This window comes from Trichoderma gamsii, assembly GCF_001481775.2.
Source record: "Trichoderma gamsii strain T6085 chromosome Unknown Scaffold_2.2, whole genome shotgun sequence".
NCBI classification, from domain to species: Eukaryota; Fungi; Ascomycota; class Sordariomycetes; order Hypocreales; family Hypocreaceae; genus Trichoderma; species Trichoderma gamsii.
The window spans coordinates 1,037,386-1,058,042 of NW_020171339.1; the positions used below are offsets into that span (position 1 = coordinate 1,037,386).

At 50.0% G+C, this 20,657-nt stretch overlaps 8 protein-coding genes across 8 annotated transcripts; 6 read left to right on the forward strand and 2 right to left on the reverse strand.

The window, feature by feature from the left end:
- Window positions 1-1,949: 1,949 nt before the first annotated feature.
- On the forward strand, window positions 1,950-2,975 carry TGAM01_v200843 (aldose 1-epimerase; the record flags this gene model as incomplete). Its single annotated transcript, XM_018808913.1, has 1 exon — window positions 1,950-2,975. One exon carries the CDS (start codon window positions 1,950-1,952, stop codon window positions 2,973-2,975), a length of 1,026 nt encoding a protein of 341 aa, XP_018657903.1.
- A 278-nt stretch (window positions 2,976-3,253) lies between these two features.
- Window positions 3,254-4,560, reverse strand: TGAM01_v200842 (hypothetical protein; the record flags this gene model as incomplete). The annotated part of the gene is made up of 2 exons (XM_018808912.1): window positions 3,254-4,294; window positions 4,369-4,560. 2 exons carry the CDS (start codon window positions 4,558-4,560, stop codon window positions 3,254-3,256), a joined length of 1,233 nt encoding a protein of 410 aa, XP_018657902.1.
- Window positions 4,561-5,119: 559 nt separating this feature from the next.
- On the forward strand, window positions 5,120-5,609 carry TGAM01_v200844 (hypothetical protein; the record flags this gene model as incomplete). The annotated part of the gene is made up of 5 exons (XM_024548634.1): window positions 5,120-5,160; window positions 5,214-5,251; window positions 5,320-5,393; window positions 5,459-5,549; window positions 5,605-5,609. The coding sequence occupies 5 exons, from the start codon at window positions 5,120-5,122 to the stop codon at window positions 5,607-5,609; spliced, it is 249 nt and encodes an 82-aa protein (XP_024406645.1).
- Window positions 5,610-6,306: 697 nt separating this feature from the next.
- Window positions 6,307-9,094, forward strand: TGAM01_v200845 (hypothetical protein; the record flags this gene model as incomplete). The annotated part of the gene is made up of 6 exons (XM_024548635.1): window positions 6,307-6,426; window positions 6,498-6,590; window positions 6,980-8,111; window positions 8,175-8,636; window positions 8,704-8,804; window positions 9,020-9,094. The coding sequence occupies 6 exons, from the start codon at window positions 6,307-6,309 to the stop codon at window positions 9,092-9,094; spliced, it is 1,983 nt and encodes a 660-aa protein (XP_024406646.1).
- Window positions 9,095-10,139: 1,045 nt separating this feature from the next.
- Window positions 10,140-10,880, forward strand: TGAM01_v200846 (hypothetical protein; the record flags this gene model as incomplete). The annotated part of the gene is made up of 1 exon (XM_018808910.1): window positions 10,140-10,880. One exon carries the CDS (start codon window positions 10,140-10,142, stop codon window positions 10,878-10,880), a length of 741 nt encoding a protein of 246 aa, XP_018657900.1.
- A 1,612-nt stretch (window positions 10,881-12,492) lies between these two features.
- On the forward strand, window positions 12,493-13,807 carry TGAM01_v200847 (hypothetical protein; the record flags this gene model as incomplete). Its single annotated transcript, XM_018808909.1, has 4 exons — window positions 12,493-12,541; window positions 12,629-12,789; window positions 12,848-13,522; window positions 13,604-13,807. The coding sequence occupies 4 exons, from the start codon at window positions 12,493-12,495 to the stop codon at window positions 13,805-13,807; spliced, it is 1,089 nt and encodes a 362-aa protein (XP_018657899.1).
- A 166-nt stretch (window positions 13,808-13,973) lies between these two features.
- On the reverse strand, window positions 13,974-14,387 carry TGAM01_v200848 (hypothetical protein; the record flags this gene model as incomplete). Its single annotated transcript, XM_018808908.1, has 1 exon — window positions 13,974-14,387. The coding sequence occupies one exon, from the start codon at window positions 14,385-14,387 to the stop codon at window positions 13,974-13,976; it is 414 nt and encodes a 137-aa protein (XP_018657898.1).
- Window positions 14,388-14,982: 595 nt separating this feature from the next.
- Window positions 14,983-16,935, forward strand: TGAM01_v200849 (2,3-bisphosphoglycerate-independent phosphoglycerate mutase; the record flags this gene model as incomplete). Its single annotated transcript, XM_018808907.1, has 4 exons — window positions 14,983-15,013; window positions 15,237-15,589; window positions 15,660-16,041; window positions 16,106-16,935. 4 exons carry the CDS (start codon window positions 14,983-14,985, stop codon window positions 16,933-16,935), a joined length of 1,596 nt encoding a protein of 531 aa, XP_018657897.1.
- Between the last annotated feature and the right edge of the window lie 3,722 nt (window positions 16,936-20,657).

Below are 20,657 nucleotides of genomic sequence, written 5' to 3' on the forward strand. Positions count from 1 at the left end.
CGGGCAAAAGCGGGCTGCACCTGCGGGGAGCACGCACAAGCCCGCTGTAAGGTACGCCTGGCGGGACTAATCAGGGGAGCTTCAGCCAAAAAAAAAACAAAAGCTACATGTAGGATGTACATAAGCCACCACTTCACTTACTACTATACGGATAGATACAGACAATATAGAATGTTGAAACTTCAATCGATTTAATTTAGAGAGATATTTCCATAACCAATTCAGGGCCTAGAAATAGTACCTCCTTAGCTTAGTTTGGCCAACATCTCACAGCTAAGTTTTACTGACCCTGATTAATCTAGGTGACCTTGATTAATGCAGGCATATACATTACTTCAAATGACCCCAGAAACCAGCGACGTGCTTACCGCCATCTTAAAAGGAAGACTCACGGGCTATCAATTGATATATATTGATATTGCAAACGGGCAGACGTTTTGCATAGGGTCACATGTACACTGGCGTGCAACAAATACCAGTCATCAAGAACCAAAAGTAGGAGCTTAAGCAGGCTTCCTTGCATCTCGCATCTGCTTTTCTTTACCCTCTCTCAGCATCCCTTTTACCTCCACGTCTTGCTCAAATCAGGAGCTTCATAATGGATGCGAAATGCAACGCCTGTAGCAAAGGGCCACCCGAGGTCTCCCTCAAGAGATGTGCCAAGTGCTCCAACGACGCAATTGCTCCCGAGAACGCCAAAAAGCTGATTGGAAAACCCATAAGAAAACCTGTGGTAAAAACAACCATCTGCAAACGCCCCCCCCCCCCCCCCCCAAAAGGACTAGACTAACCGATTTCTATGTCTTTCACCCGCCTTGGTAATGGCACGTGGCTTCACAACCGCCCCGAGATCGATGTGTACAGGCTGCTGATTGATACCTACCGCCTCCGTGTTGAAGATATTATGTCATGGAAGGCGACTTCATGGAGGGCAGTGTCTATGCTGGCAACACCGACGGCCTGCGTGGTTTCCGGAACATCTTGAGGAAAGCTGCCACTGTCTCGGGTTTGTTACCTCCCTGGTGGAACAACGAGAAAAAGCCAGCCTGTGAACAGCTGGGGATAGATACGTCCCAAGGGTCAGACCTGCGGTGCGCTGTGGAGAAACAGGGTATTATCGAGCAATACGGGGACCCTCAGTTCCCAATGCAGCTACGAATGCTGGCGGAGGCCGTTTATGGGCGAAGGCCCGGTGGACACGATGGAACGGCGATGTGAATGATGATAATGGCAATAGAAAAGGGTGAATTATGAGCGGATACACAGAGCACTATGCTTGACCTCACGACTATGGGAAAATCACAAATCCATAATGGGCATTAGTCTCTGGCCTTGGCGTCAAGCCGCCATAAGGGATTTTATCACGGGGATGTAGTGGAATTGGCTGGTAATCTTGCCGGCAAAGAGCTCAAGCCTCCACTGTAAAGTAATAAACAAAATATCCTTGCTAGATATTGAGACCTCAAATAAAGAGCTTCTAAAAGGTAGTCTGTGCTCTTAATGACGAGTCAAGTCAACTGCCATATTTTGGCTATATTGCCTTCCACTAGGCATCTGCAAGGCCCCGAATTTTGTTATGCGAGCGCGCAGCAAACGTCTCCAACTGCCTCCAACTACCCCGCCATTGCCCCGCCGCCATCGAACGCGGTGGAGCTCCTTTGCACATATATCCGCGCAGAGGATCCGCGAAGGCATTAAAACAGCCTGAATGCGCTCTCTTTTCCGACGAAATGGGGACACAGAAGCCACAATAGATCCGAGATAATCGCCATTGCAGCCCATAATTTCCCCATAGCTAACGTTGTTGTATGTAGCACTTCGTTTATATATACACCGAGCTTGTGTATCCGTCGGACAGCTCTGCCGAATATAAACGCTGCCGGAAGACCCTGCAGATTTCCAGCTCAACTTTGTTTCAACCACTTGCCCGCACCAGCCATCACATCACCATGACTGACGCGCCTTTCAATTTCCTGCCCCTCGGCGCCATTATCCAGGACTTCAAGGTCAAGGACACAAACATTGTGCTTGGGTTCCCAGAACAAGAGCAGTATGTGAAATACAACTCTGCCTATTTCGGAGAGACCATCGGGCGCATCGCAAACCGCATCAAAGACGCCAAGATCAACAGCCTCAACGGCGGCAAGGAGTATCCGCTTGCCGCCAACGACGGCCTCAACACTTTGCACGGCGGCAACGAGGGCTGGGGTAAGCGTATCTGGAAGGGCCCTACACCCGTGGGAACCAAGGAGATTCCTGGCGTGCAGGGCCTGAAGGGTGGCGAAAGCGTCGAGTACACTCTCCGCAGCGAGGATGGCGATGAGGGCTACCCAGGCGCTGTGGAGGCCAAGGTCATCTACACCACTGGAAACCAGGTTGTTGACGGGAAGGAGATCATCGTTCTGGGTATTGAGTATGAGGCGAAGCTGGTTGGAGGCGCGGACGAGACCATCATCAACCTGACCAACCACTCCTACTTCAACCTCACCGGCGATACGAATATCACGGGCACCAAGGTTACTCTTGCGACCAACAGCCATCTACCCGCCAATGACGATTCCATTCCTCTCAGCGGCCCTGTTCCTTTCCCCGAGCTTGACACCTCCAAGCCTTTTGTCTTGGGCGCCACCGGACCAGAAATCGATCGCTGCTTCGTAACCACCGCTGACCCGTCGTCCGTACCGATCGACACTCGTTCACAGCCTCTTGCTCTCAACTTGTCTGCCTCCCACCCCAAGAGCGGTATTCACTTGGAAGTCCTCAGCACAGAGCCATCATTCCAGTTCTACACCGGTGACATGACCGACGTGCCTGCTGTTGAGGGCCTGCCCGCGAGAGGCGCACGAAGTGCATTCTGCTGCGAGCCCGGTCGCTGGATTAACGCGTGCAATGTCCCCGAATGGAAGGACATGGTCATCTTGAAGAAGGGAGAGACTTATGGTGCTAGAATCGTGTACAAGGCCTGGACAGAGTAACTTTCAAGCGTTTATTAATGATGAAATGATGAACTTGTTTTGGTTTTGCTCCTATGTACCTGTTGCTCCATTATTCGTTCAAGCATTCATAGTAAAAATACAGATAGTATGAGAAAGAAGAGTAAAAGCAGTAAAATGGCATTATCTTGGCTTCTTTCGTGACATTTTCGTTACACATAACTGCCGTGCTATGCCGCCACATCATCATTCACAGATATTACATCCGACACATTGTGAGAATACTGGGTGGCTGAGTAAGTGAACTGACCTGCAGTCGCCTAATCGGAATCGCTGTCATCTCCTAGAAATGCGAGATCTGCGTGGGCTTTTCTCCGCCTCGCAGCAAAGGAAGTTGGCTCTTCTTCGTCATCATCGCCCTCATCTTCGTTTTCCTCCCCACTGTCCGCTTTAGTCTCCTGTTTGGTTGCGCTGCTCTTGCTTCTGCTGGCCCTGCCGCCGGAGCTTGTGCCCCAGAGTCGGTCCATTTCCTGAGCTGCCTCGACATCCGCCTGCAGTTCTCGCATCTCTTTGATCTCGCGGGCCTTGGCTTCTGAGAAACGCCCGTCCATGCCAATGTCGGATAGCATTTTCTTCAGGTGGCGAATTTTGGCTCCGGCATTGTCTCCATACTGCTTAAGTTCCATGTGCCATAGTTTGCGAACACCGCACTTGGTGAGGTGTGACTGTAATTTCTTGATCTCTGCGTCTTTGGGATCATCTGTAGCGGTAGCCTCCTTTTTTACTGCTGGCTTGGAAGCCTTTAGTTTTGATGAGCCCTCTTTCTTTTCGCCCCTTTTCCGTTTTGTGGGCGGTGGTTCGTCGATTACATCGGAATACTCGTCCTCTTCATTGATTTCTGGTTTTGACCCATCCTTGATATCCGTCTTGGCATCTTCTGCGTCTGAATCGGGCTGGTTTTTGAATGACGAGCTTTTCTCATCGCCCGGTGTTTCCTGTTTCTTCATAGTAGTAGACTTGCCTTTTTCGGGAGTGCTGTGTTTCGTTTCATCTTCAGATTCGTCTTTTACGTCTCGCTTTCGATTTCCAGCAGGTGACAGAATCCCTTCCAATTTGGCGTCCTCTTCATCGGAGTCATCTACCTTAGCCTTGCCGCGTGATACGAGTTTCTTGACTTTGGTCTTCGATTCCTTCTTGGGAGTTTCATCAATGTCTGAATCCTCTTTCTTCTTCACAGGCCCAGATGCCTTCTTCCGACGCTTAGGCTGCGGTGACTCGACCTCAGATGACTGTCGCTTGATGCCAGCTTTAGTATCAAGTTTATTCTCTGGTTCGGAACCATCTGCGTCAAGCAATTTGTCCTGGTGACATAAATTTAGCGGGGTAAGTTGGAGATATAGCACAATTGGCAGAGCTACTTTGCTCGTATACTCACCACTTGCTCCTTGATAACTGTCTTGCTTTTCTGCTTCCAAGCATCGCTGGTGAAGAAGCCATCCTCTAGCCCGAGCTTTTCTTCGACATGCCGCCGGACTTTATTGACCGAGGTTCCGTCAGGTTCTGCCTTGTAAATTTCGCAGGTTCCGTCAATGAGTGCTTCTTTGAGCTTGGCGGCTGAGGGCGCCATGGTGGCGGGCAGAGTCAAAGAGAAAAAACCAAATCAACTGAAATTGTAATTTTTGGAGCTCTGGCAGTAACAACAGCACTTGCTTTCCAAAGGCCCCAGATGACGTTGTATCTGTCGTTGTCGAGCTTCCAAAAGCGCGTCTGGGACGCGATCGGATTGTGATTGGAGAGCTTTAATTGATGCTGGCGAGCTACGCTGTACAAAGTTACATCGAGCGGACTGTTTTGCTGTGGAGCAGGGTTCGATAAACCGACTAGACCTATTACGTCTGTATAACCAATGGAACCAATGATGTGTGATGCTGTGGTTTTTTTATGTGGAGATCAAGCCTGAGGTATGCAATGACGGCTTTTGGAGAAGTCGATTTTAGCTGTGATGGGCAGCACTATTAAGCCATTACTTGAACTCGTCATCTTCAGATTCTAAAACATCTATCTTTTCAACGCCATTTTGATCGATTTGTTGACACTGAATTCACACTGATTGAAAATTGCCAATTCATTGAACAGACTACTGGCGGATCAGACGTATGATTTAGAACAACCTACATATATCCAAGATGTCGGCATCACTTGCACCAGAGTGTAATGAAGTGAAGGAGTAAGCATCCTCTTGGCTATTACAAATGGCGATATACTGACATAAGAATCAAGGCGTTACGATACCTGCTTTCTAAAATGGTATAGCGAGAGTGAGATATACCTTCCAATCTTCAAGTCTGTATCTGCTAAGCAGTTCTCAAACTTACACCATATGCAGAGTACCTTCGAGGGGCGGAGAAGGACAACAAGGAATGTGCCGGTCTATTCAATGAATACCAAAAGTGTCTAAGTGTATGAAATCTGAAACGAAGAGGCGCAGAGAAAGGAACGATATCGTGCTGACATTTTGAATTTAGGTTGCACTAAAGGACCGAGGCATTGATAAGCTTCTTGACGAGGCCCGGGAAGACAACAAAGAAAACGACGTGAGGTTAACAGCGCCCAGGAGTAAGTCCACGAATCAAATACAAGGAAACGTCATGATTTATTAATCAATGTCCAGAGTAGCGATGTTTGTTTCGATTTTTGGAAAGGAGGAGGCTTGCTTCCATGGAAAAGGCCGAGATGCGCTGGCCCGCCGGAGCGGCTTAGACCTGAGATCTCGTATTTGCACCAAATCTGTACATATAAATGTCGCAACATCGTTTTCTGACATGCTGTAAATTGATAATCCGCATGCTCCATGGCGCATGTCCAGCCCAAACAACCTGTTTCTGGTCCATTCCTGGGCCGCAGCAATCATGATATACGCAAGCAGAGGATACGTCGTCAATTACAAGCCACGTGATTCGCTGCCGGCCACAGAAGCACCCTCAAGAGCCTCCACTCTTGGCGGGCGGCTGGCTTTTTAGTGGAGGAGCGCAGCCAGCCGCTCGCCTTTGCACTTTTGGCTACGTGCCATCAGGGATAGCTGGACAACACCTCTTGGAACCCGTCGAGCTGCCATTGAGCGCCTGTTGGCTTCGGTATATAATCCAGTGCGCGGCCCCGGGAATCTGCTGGGCATCCCAATCCTGCAGCAGCAATCATTGCGACCACTACACTGCTGGCGAACGAGACACCCGACGCCGAGATTCCCACGATACGCGCGCGACTGCCGCCCACCCTCGCCCGCCATCCCACCTTCGAGCTCACAGCTTGGCCTCAAACCTCGATCCTTGCTCCCTTGGCCAGCGGCATGTCCTACCGGCAGCAGTAACGCTCTATGCACCCCTTCTCGACCGTGACCCTCGGCATCTTCGTCGCTGGCTACATCACCGCGCGCTGGGACCTGGTTACACGCCTCTATGAGCTGGTCTTATTTGCCGCCGAATACGGAGTTGTTGTAAGTCGCAAGGGCGTGCGCCATGCAGTCTGGGCATGTCTGACGTGTAATCTTTCTTTCTTGGACTCTAGTTGCGTGTAGCCCGCGGCCTGGTGGTCCTGACTGTCATCTTCATCACTATCTTTGTGCCAGTGGCCCTACTAGCGAGGAGAGAGACGAGGCTTGTACGTTTTACATATCAACTTTGCGAGAAAAGGCATACACCTATTCTGTTGGCCTGGTCTCGAGGCTAACCACCATGGCAGCACCCACGAGAACACGGAACCGGTATCTCTGCGCGAGAGCAGCTCAGACGACGAGGCTCCTTCTGAGTGCAGCGTACCGCTTTGCCGATAGCTATCCTTGGTCATGGTAGAGCATGACGGGTTAATGAGAGTGTTTTGGCCGACGGACATTCGCAGATCCGATCGTGCTGGCGTTGTCGTTGGTTGGAGGAACTCGACACTCGATGTTTTCGTTGTCACTATCCTTGAATATGTTGATGTTAGCTCTTTAGTTGCCAAGGCTTCCTACTCTAACCTTGACTTTGATCGCTAATCAGCTTGATGTATAGGCGCATAATGTCGAGTTCCATCTCAAGTCCGGCACCTTCTTCCGGAGTGGCCCGCACTCTCCGAACCGGATTTACGACCTCTGCGGCCATTCTTCCATGCATGTCCTAGGAGTCGCCAATGTATCGAGCCAAACCGAGGTTGACCCTTCTTGGGTATGCGCCAAGACAAGCGCCAGCAGTCAATATCCTAGGATTGCCTGCGCCAAGGCCTCTAGCGTCCAGCTTATCTTATACGATAGGCCTCACCCAAAGGGCATGCAGTACATATCCTTGAACCCGATTGCGCTGGCTCTTGGAGACAAAGGGTCGTTTCCCGACGATGTGACGAGTGGCGAGGATGATAGCGAAGAGGCGAAGCATGCAGCCGCGAACAAGGAGAATCGGCGCAAGTTAGTGGAGAAGCTCAAACAGCACAGTATCATAAAGCGAATACCCTCCGCCAGAGATAAGGCGCTGCCCAAAATCGTCAATCAGGTAAACTGGTCTTGGGAACTGGAGCAAGTCTTACAGCAGAACGTAGGGCGACTTGGCCCAAGGCCAAAACGAGGTTTGAGCGTCTCTGAGAGGGTAGTAGAGTCTGCCACGACAATGCGGAACTATGTGCTCGTGCAGTTGTGGACTCTGCTTTCCGTATACCTCTTCCCGATTGTGCAGCAGGCCTTCATCCTGGTGCTATTCTTCCATCGAGTACTGGCTGAAATCCTACTCATCATCCTGGAATTTCGGGCCAAGCCGGGGTATGCTGCCCTGAAAGACATATCAGCAACGGCCCAGCAGATTGAGATTCGCCTCCAGCAGTTTTGCTACTGGCCTATGCAATATGTCACTCTCCGCCAGCGCAAGGCCAACTGGGCCAGCGTTACCACCAGTCATCCAGACTACATTCGTTTCTACAACAGCCTATGGCTCGTTGCTAATGACGTGATTATTGGCATGGCAGTAGGCTCGTACATTATTGAGCACAAGGAGTGGGTTGCAGACCAAATACGAGATCTCCTGCGTGTCTATACTGTGGAAGCTCTCCAAAGCGGCATATCGTGGCTGATGGGCTGGCCTGCGGGTCTAAAGCTCAACGGTGAACTGGCTGCCTTTCTTGGCGATTTGTTTCTCTGGGTTATTGATTATTGGTCAAGTAAGTGACAACCCCTTACCACTGTGGAACTTCTGCAAGCTGACACATAGCCTCGCATTGCAGGCTGCATCGAGGCCTTGAGCCCCGCCCTGCCGCATATTATCTGGTTCGTGGGATTTTCGTCCTTTGCCGGGGCGAGTATGCCAATTGCAATGTTCTCTGACCTTTTGTCGGTCCTTACTATGCATATCTACTCCTTCTATCTCGCATCTGCACGCATATACCACTGGCAGCTCACCATCCTGCGCTCGCTGTTCCACTTATTTCGAGGCAAAAAACACAATGTTCTCCGCAACCGTATCGATTCGTGCGATTACGACCTCGATCAGCTACTTGTCGGGACAATTCTCTTCACCCTTTTGTTCTTTCTTTTGCCTACCGTCATGGTCTTCTATCTTAATTTCGCCATTGCTAGAATGATCATTATTTCAATGAAGGCGGGCTTTGATACGCTACTATCATGTTTGAACCACTTCCCCCTGTTTGCCTTAATGCTAAGATTGAAGGATCCGAGTAGATTGCCAGGTGAGCGCGGATCACGCAACAGCATCCATACAGAGCCGTTTCGATTCGAGGCTAACTTGGGTTTAAGGTGGCATTCGTTTTGAACTTCGAGATACCCATGATTATAAACTTTCCGATGCTAATGATAAACTTTTTAATGAACCTCCTACCTCTATCATTTACCTCAAGGTGAGTTTGTCCCTTAAGTCATGTATTTGTTTGTGGCTTGGCCCAAAGAACCGAAGTTAATCTTTGCAGTGCATTCCCCTCCCTTTTCGGGCCATGTTTCATCAGTACTTTCAATTAGCCCACCGCATACGAAAACACTATCTGTCGCCACGCGTATTGCTTTGTTTGGTAACTGGGCAGTTTGTTCCTCCAATCAACAGGAAAAATCTGTATAGTCTACAGTACAGCATGTTGCCTGCGAAGAGGGCGACGATGTGGGAGATGTGGCGGGCGGTCAATACGGAAATTGAATTTCCTCAGAAGAAACCGTTTCAACTGCCCAACATCCCCCAACTGCAAAATGGAGGCAAACGGCCAGGAGGGTTTGGTAGAGCCAGGTCATACGCCTGAAATAGATACAAATGAATAATATAAATGAAACAAAATCATTTCAGTCATTTGTCCGTCTCCCGTTTTCGCCCGGATGGCTTGAATACGTACCTTGCTATCCATCCCCTTGAAGTATATACGGCGTCATGTGAGGTGAATGTTCGTAAATATGCATACTATCGTTGTCATATATTCCAGTCAATATCCTTTTCCTTGAACGGCCAGTTGGCTTTATTGGCACCGGTTGCCCTTGTAACGAAAGACAACAAAACAAACCAAAGTTTGAGAGATGACTCTATGGAACGCCACTTCGTAGACATGGTGGGGATGGCTACGCTTTTCTGCACTATCATCGTTATCGTCGTTTTTTTCAGAATGCGCCGCTTGCAAAAGGTCCAGCCTTTAGAGGGAAATATTCACTTTGTAGAAGTGAATTTGGGAACTGGGCGTCGAAGCTTCATCTAGTCAACTCCTTTGCGGATCATCTGGATAGTAAAAGACTTTGTGGATTAATGTTGGTATGGAGATATGAACAACAAGCGATGTGTCTTGTGTAAACAGTCCACCTCACATTGAGTCTATCAAGGTCTCTGGATTTCTATATATTCTGCACTTGTTCGTGAATCTCTTCTGTTTCGCAACCAATATCGATTACCGAGATATCGCATCTTGCACCATTCGCTTCAGCTCAGAGCAATACTGAATATCCTCCATCAATATCGACACAGCACTCACGTATACCTACGTCTACAACGATACAACGTTCACGTATACTTACGATTTACATCAATACGACGTTTACAAGCACTTGATATCAATATTAACAAGGTTTACGACTACTTATCAACAACGATCACAGGTATGCACAACCATCATCACCGCAACGCTCTCAAATTCTTACATCCATATCAGCATAGTATTCACATCTTGAAATATCTTGCACTTCTCAACTTCAAGATAGTCGCAATGTCCGACTTTACCGACAAACTCTCGCCACGGGCCATTGGCAACGGCATCAAGAGCCGAGTCTCTGGTCTAGTGCCTATTCGCAATGACCCCCCTTATAACAAGGTCATCAATCGCCTCACCAAGATCAGCAAAGTCGCAAAGGAGACCCGTTATAAGAAGCGAAATGTCTCCAAACTGTCGGCCACGGCCATGTTGATACTATCACAAACCGATATCAGATTCCTGCACCGAGCCATCGTCCAGGTGTCGAAGCCTGCCATTCACCGACAAGTCAACGTACCCCTTGAAGCCAAGACAACCATGAATATTGATACAGTGCCTGTCCAACAAGAGACACGGCCTCCCCAGCAAGAGATATCTGCCCGAATACAGAGGCATCGGGCTTGTATGCCGGCACTTATAGTGGGTGGCTTCAGGGGAAAGGATATTGATGAGATTGATCAGATTGATCAGATTGATCCGAGCCGGATCCTCACACAAAACCTCTGCGCATTGCGCCAGGCCGGTAAATGGGAGAAGAGGAATCTGCAACAAATCTGCTTATCGCGAGCTCAGATTGCGGCAATCGAAAGAAGGAAGGAAAGAGAAGAAGACGAAGAAGAAGAGAGGCAAAGGATGACAAGGCAGCCCCCGAAGCCACTGCAACGCGGGGATCCCATCAAACTTTGGCACTCCAATTGGAAAGCCAAAGAGTGGCGAAAGAAAAGGGAGGTTTTTGACCAACCTGCTTGTTATTAACTTGTTTCTGACTTGGGCGTTTGGACGTTTGGGCGATGGGATTATGAATATGGGGGTTCTACAAAGCGATAAAATATGGATATTGGGTTTCTTGGGATACTGTTTGTTAACTTGGAGTTGGAATTGGAAATGAATGGTTTTGTGTTGCAAACTGCTCCGTGAATATTGTGATGACGAACATAAGCAATCATCCAGTAATATCGTGATACCAAATCGTATAAGCAACAAGTTGCACCCAAAGGAAAGCAAGCTTGTTGCCCACTAAGAGCCTTCAAAACGGCAGCAAGGCTGCCCACTGTTTTCAGTAGCAGCGGTATCAGTGATATCAGCAGTATCAGCAGTAGTAATAGCCCACACAGGTATGTCTAGAGTGCTGGATAATAGAACTGGGGTACTGTATTACTTTTCCACCAACAGTCGCACTGATGAATGGACATGCGCAGAATAAATTCTTTAGGTTTATCGCGAGGCCGTGGTTGTTTTAAAAGTCAAGATCCCTTGCACAGTAATCACAATGTTCTTAGAATGTATCACTAAGAACTACGAAGTCGTCGATGTATGCTTTGACAAACAATCAGTGTAGATATTGTCTCGACTCTATCAATTCCTGGGTGCTGGGTGGTAAGTTTTGTAGCCTGTGATATAATGTGAGATATTTCCAGCCTTCTGCGCCTGATTATGTGTCTTCATGCTTGTTTTATATCAGCAGCTGATGAACACTGCAATATATTTCTTTCCTCTCGGTGATGACATACTCTTACGAAGGAATTGGCTAGATAGATTGTACTGTTATTTTATCCAAGGCGAAGGCTCCCTGCAAAGGTTCCCTTAAAGTAAATCTGAAGGGTACTTCATCTATTTTCTACCTCTGCAACGCTGCCTTTGCAGCTCAACTCGATGAAACCCGCCACAGCGTATCCCAAACAATCACAATGCCCAGCAAATGACGTCTCCAAGTCAACAAGCCCATCCCCACTGAAGCAAAGCTAAAGCGCAGCTAGATCCCCTGACCAGCTGCTCACTCTGAACCCCTCTTTTTCCGCTCTGCTAAGTTCCCCAATATTAATCCCGGGCTCTAAAAAGGGTACGTGGGGTTCAATATCGGCATGACGCTGCCCTTTTCCATTATTGCCCTGCTTCTTGCAGCTCCTCCAACTTTTGCTTCTCTCCTCTCTCCTCTCCTCCTTTCTTCTTCCTTGTTTTACCACTATCGCTTTTTCTCCCCAAACTTCCATTCTCGCGATTCACACGATTGCTCCAAGACTGCACGCAAACCAGAACCCAACCCAACCGTAGCGTTGTTTGTGTCCCGCAGCTCCGTGTAATTTGGCTGCCTCGTGGCGATCGCGTGTTGCGTCGCAAGGCCAGGCAAGACCACCTGACAGGCCCCGGTGTAAGAAGCAGCGTTTGGAAGCTGCCTGGGACGGAGCTGGACGAGCTCATACGAAGCAATTGGCCAGGCAGCGTCGATTCTCCCATAAGAAAGCATACATAAATCCCTGCGCACCCGCTCGACAGATCTTCGAGAGCTGCCCTATTCTACCAATTTATTCACGAGATCAAGAGCAGAAATTGCACGAAACATTACATATCAGATTGAAGCTATATCATCATGGATCCCAAAGAGAAATTCTATCGCCACTTTCGCGATTCCGTCGAAGGTTGGTGGTCACTTCCGAGTTATATATGAAGGCTGATCAACCACCGCATGCCTGCTAACGTTCTTTCTTTTTGTTTCTTTCTCTCAGGTCTGCAAGATCAGATTGGCCAATTGACTCATATGTCTGGGATCGGAGGCGAACGACAAGAAGCTACAGACCACATCCTCGCTGGTATCAGCAAGCTTCAGAACGAAGTTGCTGATGCTGCCGAATTCACTCCTGCATACGATCGGCGCCAATACTCAGAAGTTTGTTACCCCTAATGATTCAGTGATAAGAGAAGCCGACTGATTGCAATGTTGATAGGCCATCAAAAGCGTGCAAGACAAGCTCAACGAAACACTGGCCAAAGTAGCTCCGAAGTCACGGTTTCAATTTAGACGCACGGGTACCGACCACGTTGACATGGGCGCTCCAGAGAACGACCCGCGATTGAATCCTGGCAGCTTATCCCGACGCCCGCATAACCCACATGACGCACCAGGAGCGACGAGAGACATTTCCGGTGAAGCTGAAGATATCGTAGGAGATCTGCCATCCAAGCAAAAAGACTATAACCAAGAGCTGGCCAAGCCAGACCTTTCATCGATCCGCAAACCAAGTTTCTCTGCCGCTCAAAGCATTGGCATCTCCGATCAGACCGGTCTCCATATCATACTTCCGTCGTCGGCCGCGCGAGCTACCTCATCAGGTTCGCTTCGGGATCTCAAGAATTGTGTTATTGACCTTTCAATACCCACGGCCCAAGGAGCACCATTCCCCGGCCTTATGCTTAAAAATGTCGATAGATGCCTTATTGTGACTGGTCGTGTTAGTGGTCCTGTACACATCAATGATGTGTCTAATAGTACCCTGGTCGTTATTGCGCGGCAAGTCCGCATTCATAACTGCAAAAATGTCGACATCTATCTGCATTGCGCCAGTCACCCGATTATCGAAGACTGCTCGGGCATGCGTTTTGCCCCTCTTCCGTCTTGCTATGTATGTATCATCGTCTGTTATCATTGATGCCATATGGGTCGCCGTACTTGTGCAGTTCTGAGCAGTGCTAATTCCATACAGCTGACGGAAGCTGATGAATCGACCGAGAACCAGTGGGACCAGGTTGATGACTTCAAATGGTTAAAGACAACTCCGAGTCCGAATTGGACCACTCTATCCGAAGCCCAGAGGCTCGACGATGAAGTGTGGACGAAAGTTGTGCCGGGTAAACCAGGTTGCAGTGTGGAACAAATACTGAACAAGGTTGGGATTCCGCCAAAATAGGCTGGTGAAAACAGTAGATTCTCAGCAGATGTATTTCTGCAGATGTATTATCGAGCCATTGCGAAGTTTGTTGATAGCCAACTCGTAGTCGCATGAGAACTTGCAGAGATTATGCGAATTTGGTTTGGGCTCGTGCGAAACTCAAAAGTGTTGCAGCTGTCTCTCCTCATAGCTCCATCTTATCTCCGCCCGCGTATGCGTCTTTGCTGAATTGCATTCCGTTCTCACGAAGTTTTTCTAGTAAGGCGCGTTGCATCTCAATTCGCGTTTCGAGTTCTTTGATTTCCGCCTTTTGCTCGTCGATGGAGCGATCCATGTCTGGCAACGCGCGGACCTGTGCTCTGGCATGCTGCAACTTGTGCTTGAGCTTATCAGTAGCACCAGGCACGTCCTTGAAAGACAGCTGCTGGCCGCCGCTGCTTGGTCCTCCAGGAGTCGCTTCTGTCGTAGCACCGGTAGGAGCAGAGGCTTTGAGCCCAGCGCGTACTTTTGCCAGGACGATGGACAGCTCGGACAGAGAGTCGAGGTCGTCTGGAGACAGAGTTGAAGGCAGAGCGAGGGCTGGTAGCTCTGAGGCCATGGCGATTGCTCGTGTGAACAGAGGAGCTTGAGAGCTGTAGCTAGGTCTCGTGCTGGTCACACAAGCAGGGTGCTGAGAGAGGCTCCGCCAGGCGATAAATAGTGATCAATAGCGATAGTAAATCGTTCGTAGTACGATGGTCTGCTGTACCTACGAACTGCATGCTCCTATTGATTGGCCCACGGAGATTTTGCGTGTTGTAGGCAGCGTTTGACGGCGTTATTGAGGGGAACGTTGCCAGCAGCCGCCAGAGATTGGACGGAGCCTAGCGGCCAGGGCAAAAAACGGCCCGATGCACGGAGCCTCTCTAGCGCAGCCGCAGCACCAGCCAGCCTGAAGGCTGCTAATCCGTCCCTAAAGAGGCGCTACAACACTTATCGGCGGCGCATCTGTCCATGATATGACATCGGCAGCCTATCAACCCCACCATCCAATGCTTTTAGTACTGGCGGCATGTTTCTGGTTTTGCAGCTTGGAAAAAATACCTGATCTCCCCAGCAAATCACGCACCTAGGGTCTTCTTCTTCCTCCCTACACTCTTCTCGTCCAGCTGAACCTTCCATTGAGCCCGTATACTGCTTCATTCTGTCTCACCATGTCCAAGACAGAGCAAAAGGCCTGCCTCAGTACGTTGTCTTTTCCTCAATCACAGCCATTGCCCCGCCATCCGTCTCCTGGTCCTCAGCCCATCCCGCGTCCCAACATGCGCCGCGTAAAATCGGCACCGGCCACGGTCCCGACGAGCGATGGCCCGCCGCCCAAGAGCCCCGACTATATCCTTGCCTTTTGCTTCGTGTTGGTGTATCTTGAGCTCGGGTGGCTAATTCTACTGCTGTTGCGGTCTTACAGTCGTTATTGATGGGTGGGGTATCCCCTCCGAGGAGAGCCCCAAGAATGGCGATGCCATTGCCGCCGCCGAGACGCCCGTGATGGACGAGCTTTCCAAGAGCGAGACTGGATTCACCGAGCTGGATGCCTCATCGCTGGCGGTGGGATTGCCCGAGGGCCTGATGGGAAACTCTGAGGTCGGCCACTTGAACATTGGCGCGGGACGTGTTGTCTGGCAGGATGTTGTCCGCATCGACCAGACGATCAAGAAGGAGGAATTCGACTCCAACGAGGTCCTCAAGAAGACGCTTGAGGGTGTTGTGAGCGGCAATGGCCGCCTGCACCTCTGCGGTCTGGTTTCCCACGGTGGTGTGGTAAGTGGCCTACTTAGCCCTTTTCAGCCCTTGAGAAAGCATCAATTGTAGAATGCTAACAGCCATCTAGCACTCCAAGCAGGAACACCTGTATGCCATCCTCAAAGCCGCTAAGAAATACAAGGTCCCCAAGGTTTTCATCCACTTCTTCGGTGACGGCCGTGATACCGACCCCAAGTCTGGCGCTGGCTACATGGAGGAGCTGGTTGACTTTATCAAGGAGCTCGGTCTTGGCGAGATTGCAACCGTTGTCGGCCGATACTACGCCATGGACCGTGATAAGCGATGGGACCGTCTTGAGATTGCTCTCAAGGGCCTTGTTCTCGGCGAGGGCGAGGCAAGCGAGGATCCCGTCGCCACTGTAAAGAAGCTCTACGAAACAGAGGGCAAAAACAACAGAGATGAATTCCTTCTTCCCATTATTGTTGGTGGCGATGAGCGCCGTATCAAGGGTAAGTTTTTCGAATTCGTGTGTTGTCAGATAGAAATATTTTCAGGCTGACTCCCGTGGTTCAGATGATGATACCGTCTTCTTTTTCAACTACCGATCCGATCGTGTGCGACAAATCACTCAGCTCCTCGGCGATGTTGATCGATCCGTGCTGCCCGACTTCCCCTACCCCAAGATCAACAAGCTCGTCACCATGACTCGATACAAGACTGACTTCCCCTTTGATGTTGCTTTTGAGCCTCAGAAGATGGACAACGTCTTGGCTGAGTGGCTTGGAAAACAGAACGTTGAGCAGGTGCACGTTGCCGAGACTGAGAAGTACGCCCACGTCACCTTCTTCTTCAACGGTGGTGTTGAGAAGGTCTTCCACCTCGAGACTCGTGACCAGGACCAGGATCTTGTCCCCTCCAACAAGACAGTTGCCACCTATGACCAAGCTCCCGAGATGTCTGCGGATGGCGTTGCCGACCAGGTTGCCAAGCGTCTGGCAGAGCAGAAGTTCCCCTTTGTCATGAACAACTTTGCTCCCCCCGACATGGTTGGCCACACCGGTGTCTACGAGGCCGCCATTGTTGGCTGTGCTGCCACCGACAAGGCCATCGGAAAGATTCTGGACGCCTGCAAGAAGGAGGGCTACATCCTGTTCATCACTGCTGACCACGGCAATGCTGAGGAGATGAAGTTCGCCGACGGAAAGCCCAAGACCAGCCACACCACCAACAAGGTGCCTTTCATCATGGCCAATGCTCCTGAGGGATGGAGCCTCAAGAAGCAGGACGGTGTCCTCGGTGATGTTGCTCCTACTATCCTGGCTGCCATGGGCCTGCCCCAGCCTGAGGAGATGACGGGCAAGTCTCTTCTGGCTAAGGACCTCAAGAGGGGCGCTGATGAGTAAAGAGCCTATATTGGGAAAACGATACCACGTATAACAAAGCAAAAATTACAGATAGAATGATTTGGTGAGCATTATTGGAGGCGAAGTAGTAGTAGGGATAGAACCAAGATGAATGAGGGCATGGAGATTTTACTTTCCTGATAGAAACGACAAATATAAATATTTACTACGCATGAACATTCATTACTGAAGACGGTTTATGGATCGAAGAAAGACGAATAGGGAACGAAGATATATATTCTAAACATGACCAACATGAGATATCCACTATGTACTATTAATACTTATTACCAAAGGCAGTCTATGGGTAGAAGAACAGTAGGAGCATGCACATTTTACCTTCAAAATGAAAGCGGCAAATACGAAATATCTATTATCTTTTTTATGAGCACAATGGAGTGCTGTTGCTAGTGCAAGTACGAAATACCAAGGGTACCAACCATTGCGGGCCAAATTGTTTCTGGCGGACAGCTTCTGTGAAGAATATTCTATCGTAACTGCTCTGGTGAGCCTTCTCCACGCCTATAAATCACCTGCGGAGGCGGAAAATCCATTTGGCACCCTGTTACAAGGTCATAAATCGCCACCAAAAAATGAGACATGACCACCACTAAGTGCTATTCTTGCCAACGTGTAGTGACAAGAAACGCCGCCGATCCGGTGCTATAACCAGGTAAGTATTTATGCAGGCATGCAATAGGCAGTAGTATTGTCCATCTTCTTTTGCTCAAGAGACTCGGTATGTACCCATTCGTATTGAACGGGCTTCATGAATTCGTGGCTACAAGTTATGCACTGGAATATGTGTGGGAAAAAGCCACTTTGGCGCTGACCGGTACTCCTTTTACGCGCGTCACTGCACAAAGGCGAGCTTCAACCCAGACTCACCAGCCAGGGGAGGGGATGGAATACAACATCGAACTGGTACAAACCGAATTAGGTGCTTCAGAATGGAGATCAGCCCGGTGCCCTCTTCCCACCGCAAGCCAGCCAAGCTGCATTAGCTCGTCATGAGAGCTTCGTCTCCAATCAGAAGCGTACCCTCCGGCTGATTCGGTACCAGGGCGCTATCTAGGACCCTGGATGTAGATTGCCACGAGCTATTGGCGGTAGCAGAGCGCCCTGTCGCCCAAGTTGGGGACTCCAGCTGCAGGAGGACAGATTGTTCCGGGTGACTGGGTGAGATGGGAATAGCCTCCCCCACTGATCGGGAAAAATTTGCCATCCGCCAAAGGGTCGTAAATTGTAATGTAGATCCTTCGTTTGCGCTGGCTATACAGCTCTCACCAGGCGCTATGGGACATGGCATGACAGGGATAGAGTTATACTTCTCCGTCTACAGCGCAATGATGTTGATCTGTACAGTTCAGTACAACTTCAAGACGTTGTATGGCTTCCCCCCTCCTCTTGATCGCATTCATACCCCATAGGTACCCAGTCTAGCCCACCCTCGGAAGAGTCACATTGAGTTCCCTTGTACATGGACTAGGCAGACTCGTCTGATGGTATGCATCGTATAGTTGGGAATGGAGGCACCACGGCATCTTGCATCAAGCATCTAGCGAACGCCATGCAGATCGATCTTCAGGGTCTCGCCGACCATACAGAATCGGTGGCAACGTGGCGTTGGACAAGTCAGGATACTTGATTTGCCTCTTGCTTGCATCGTGGAACTATGTACGCCGGCCCCGTCAAACAACATGGTATTCCCAGAGAAGTGAAAAGGAAAACAGGGGTCCTGGAGCTCTCAACGGGAAACCGACGAATCGGGATGTTGATGCCTTCCCCCAGCAGGTAATCGCAGTTTCTATTTGCTCGACCCTTATGCGCACGCCCGGCACTGCCCTACGCTCGATGCTTCCACAGATGGTGCTAACAGCCTGTCCGATATGAGCTAAGGATGCGGCTCGTCGAGATCGAGGCGGTTTAAGTCTTCACCCTATGGGCGTAGACGTGGTAAAAAAGAAAAATGTTAACTTGACCTCGACATGGGCGTGCCAACGGCTGCGGTACTGTGGAAAGATTGGCTGTCGCATGGAGGCAGCGTGCGAGAAGCGGTAGGGAAACCGACGAAGTCCTGCGCAACAAATAAGCATAAGATACTCAGTACGCGTTCAGGGGAAGAGAGGGAGGAGTCGCAAAGCTTGCTTCTGGTCTAGTGAATGCCAATAAAGCAGGGCTGCCATCAACCGGTTTTTGGAGCGCAGCAGATGGGGCGGGAAAGCAGAGCCAGCGTGGCGGGTTCGAACTACCAGTTTGCCGGGCTTATGGTCTAAATACGTCTCCGAGTCGCACATGAGGGCATTCTGGGTTTTTTGAGTGCAATTCTCATTGGAATCTGCAAATAGCGATTGCTGGTTGGAGCATGGGGCCATTGGAAGCGTTTTCCTGTATACAGTAGGAAATGCGGCGATCTCCATACGTCATTGTCTCCATCGAGTGGGAGGAAAACGGCCGTGGGCAAGGAACTGGTGGAGTTTTCAGACTACCTTCCCTCAGCACGCCTATCAATACCGTTTGCGGGGAAGCTCGCCGTACAGTACACGTATACTGTATAGTGCTGGTGGCAAAACATCGGCTGGGGCAGATGGAAACATAAATTTCTTTTTCATGTTTCAATCTTCTGCCACCGCCCACCAAAAGGTATCTCGCCTTTCAAGTGAAGGCATTACTAGATGTTTATGCTGACTGAAGTGATGTCTGTTTCTAGAGAATGCCTCGCTTTAGAGAATGCCTCGCAAGCAGGTCATGCCCACGCCAATCGGCATGGCATGCAGCAAGTAAGTTTCGTTACATGACCAGCCGGAGCCGAGGCGGGGGAGTGGTCCGGGAGAAGAACAAGACCGGCAGGAAGCGTTCACGGACACCGCGGCAATGCTGGCAACTCGATAGCGCAGACTAGGCCACTCGCCAGGCACGCAGCAGTCCGGTTTCTCACACACCAGCGGCTGTCGTTGCAAGACAGGCCTGGATCTAGACCCATCGACTCCCTGCACAGTACGGGTTCTGGACTCTCGGAGGTGACGTGCGATGTAATCGGTGCGCCACAAACAGCTTCTTTGAAGGGCCCCCTTGACTGGTCTTTGGGCTGATATACGTGGGATAAGCTTCATTGGACTCACAACGAGGCAGCCTATGCGGGGCGGTGGGCCTGTTTGCGTGGGTGCCAGGTGCTTCAGGCCGCATGCTGCTGCACATCCATCGCGAATATGTTTTGGAAGAGCAAGAGGCTTTATCTGTATTATCAATAATGCAGCTGAATAGCCCTGATCAACAGCCTTTTCACTTACACCAACGGGTAAAGACTCGAACTCGGAGAGACACTGCGAGAGACACGCAGCTAGACGTCTCGGATCATGATATTTCCGAGGGTCCCCGGGAAACACGCTGGTCGATGACAGTCGGAAAACAAGATCTGCACCCACGAGACCTTGCGACCTTGTCCCCACAGGTAGTGATGGAAGTTGGCCAAGGCCCACAAGGGAGTGATGGCTGCCAAGGAAGCGCATGCTGCTAGCCAAAGATCAGGTGGACTCTGGCAGGCGGCTTGGAAAAAAAGCGGGAACCTGAGAACAATCAACACACAAAACTAACTATGCACATCCCACAGTGGCCACAAGATTCGCTCCCAGCGGCTCGTATTGCTCAAGAGTATGCACATGTTCTTATTTCCTCTTCCCCCCCTGGTCCGGGCAAAATACTTCTCTCCCGGGAACGAGAGA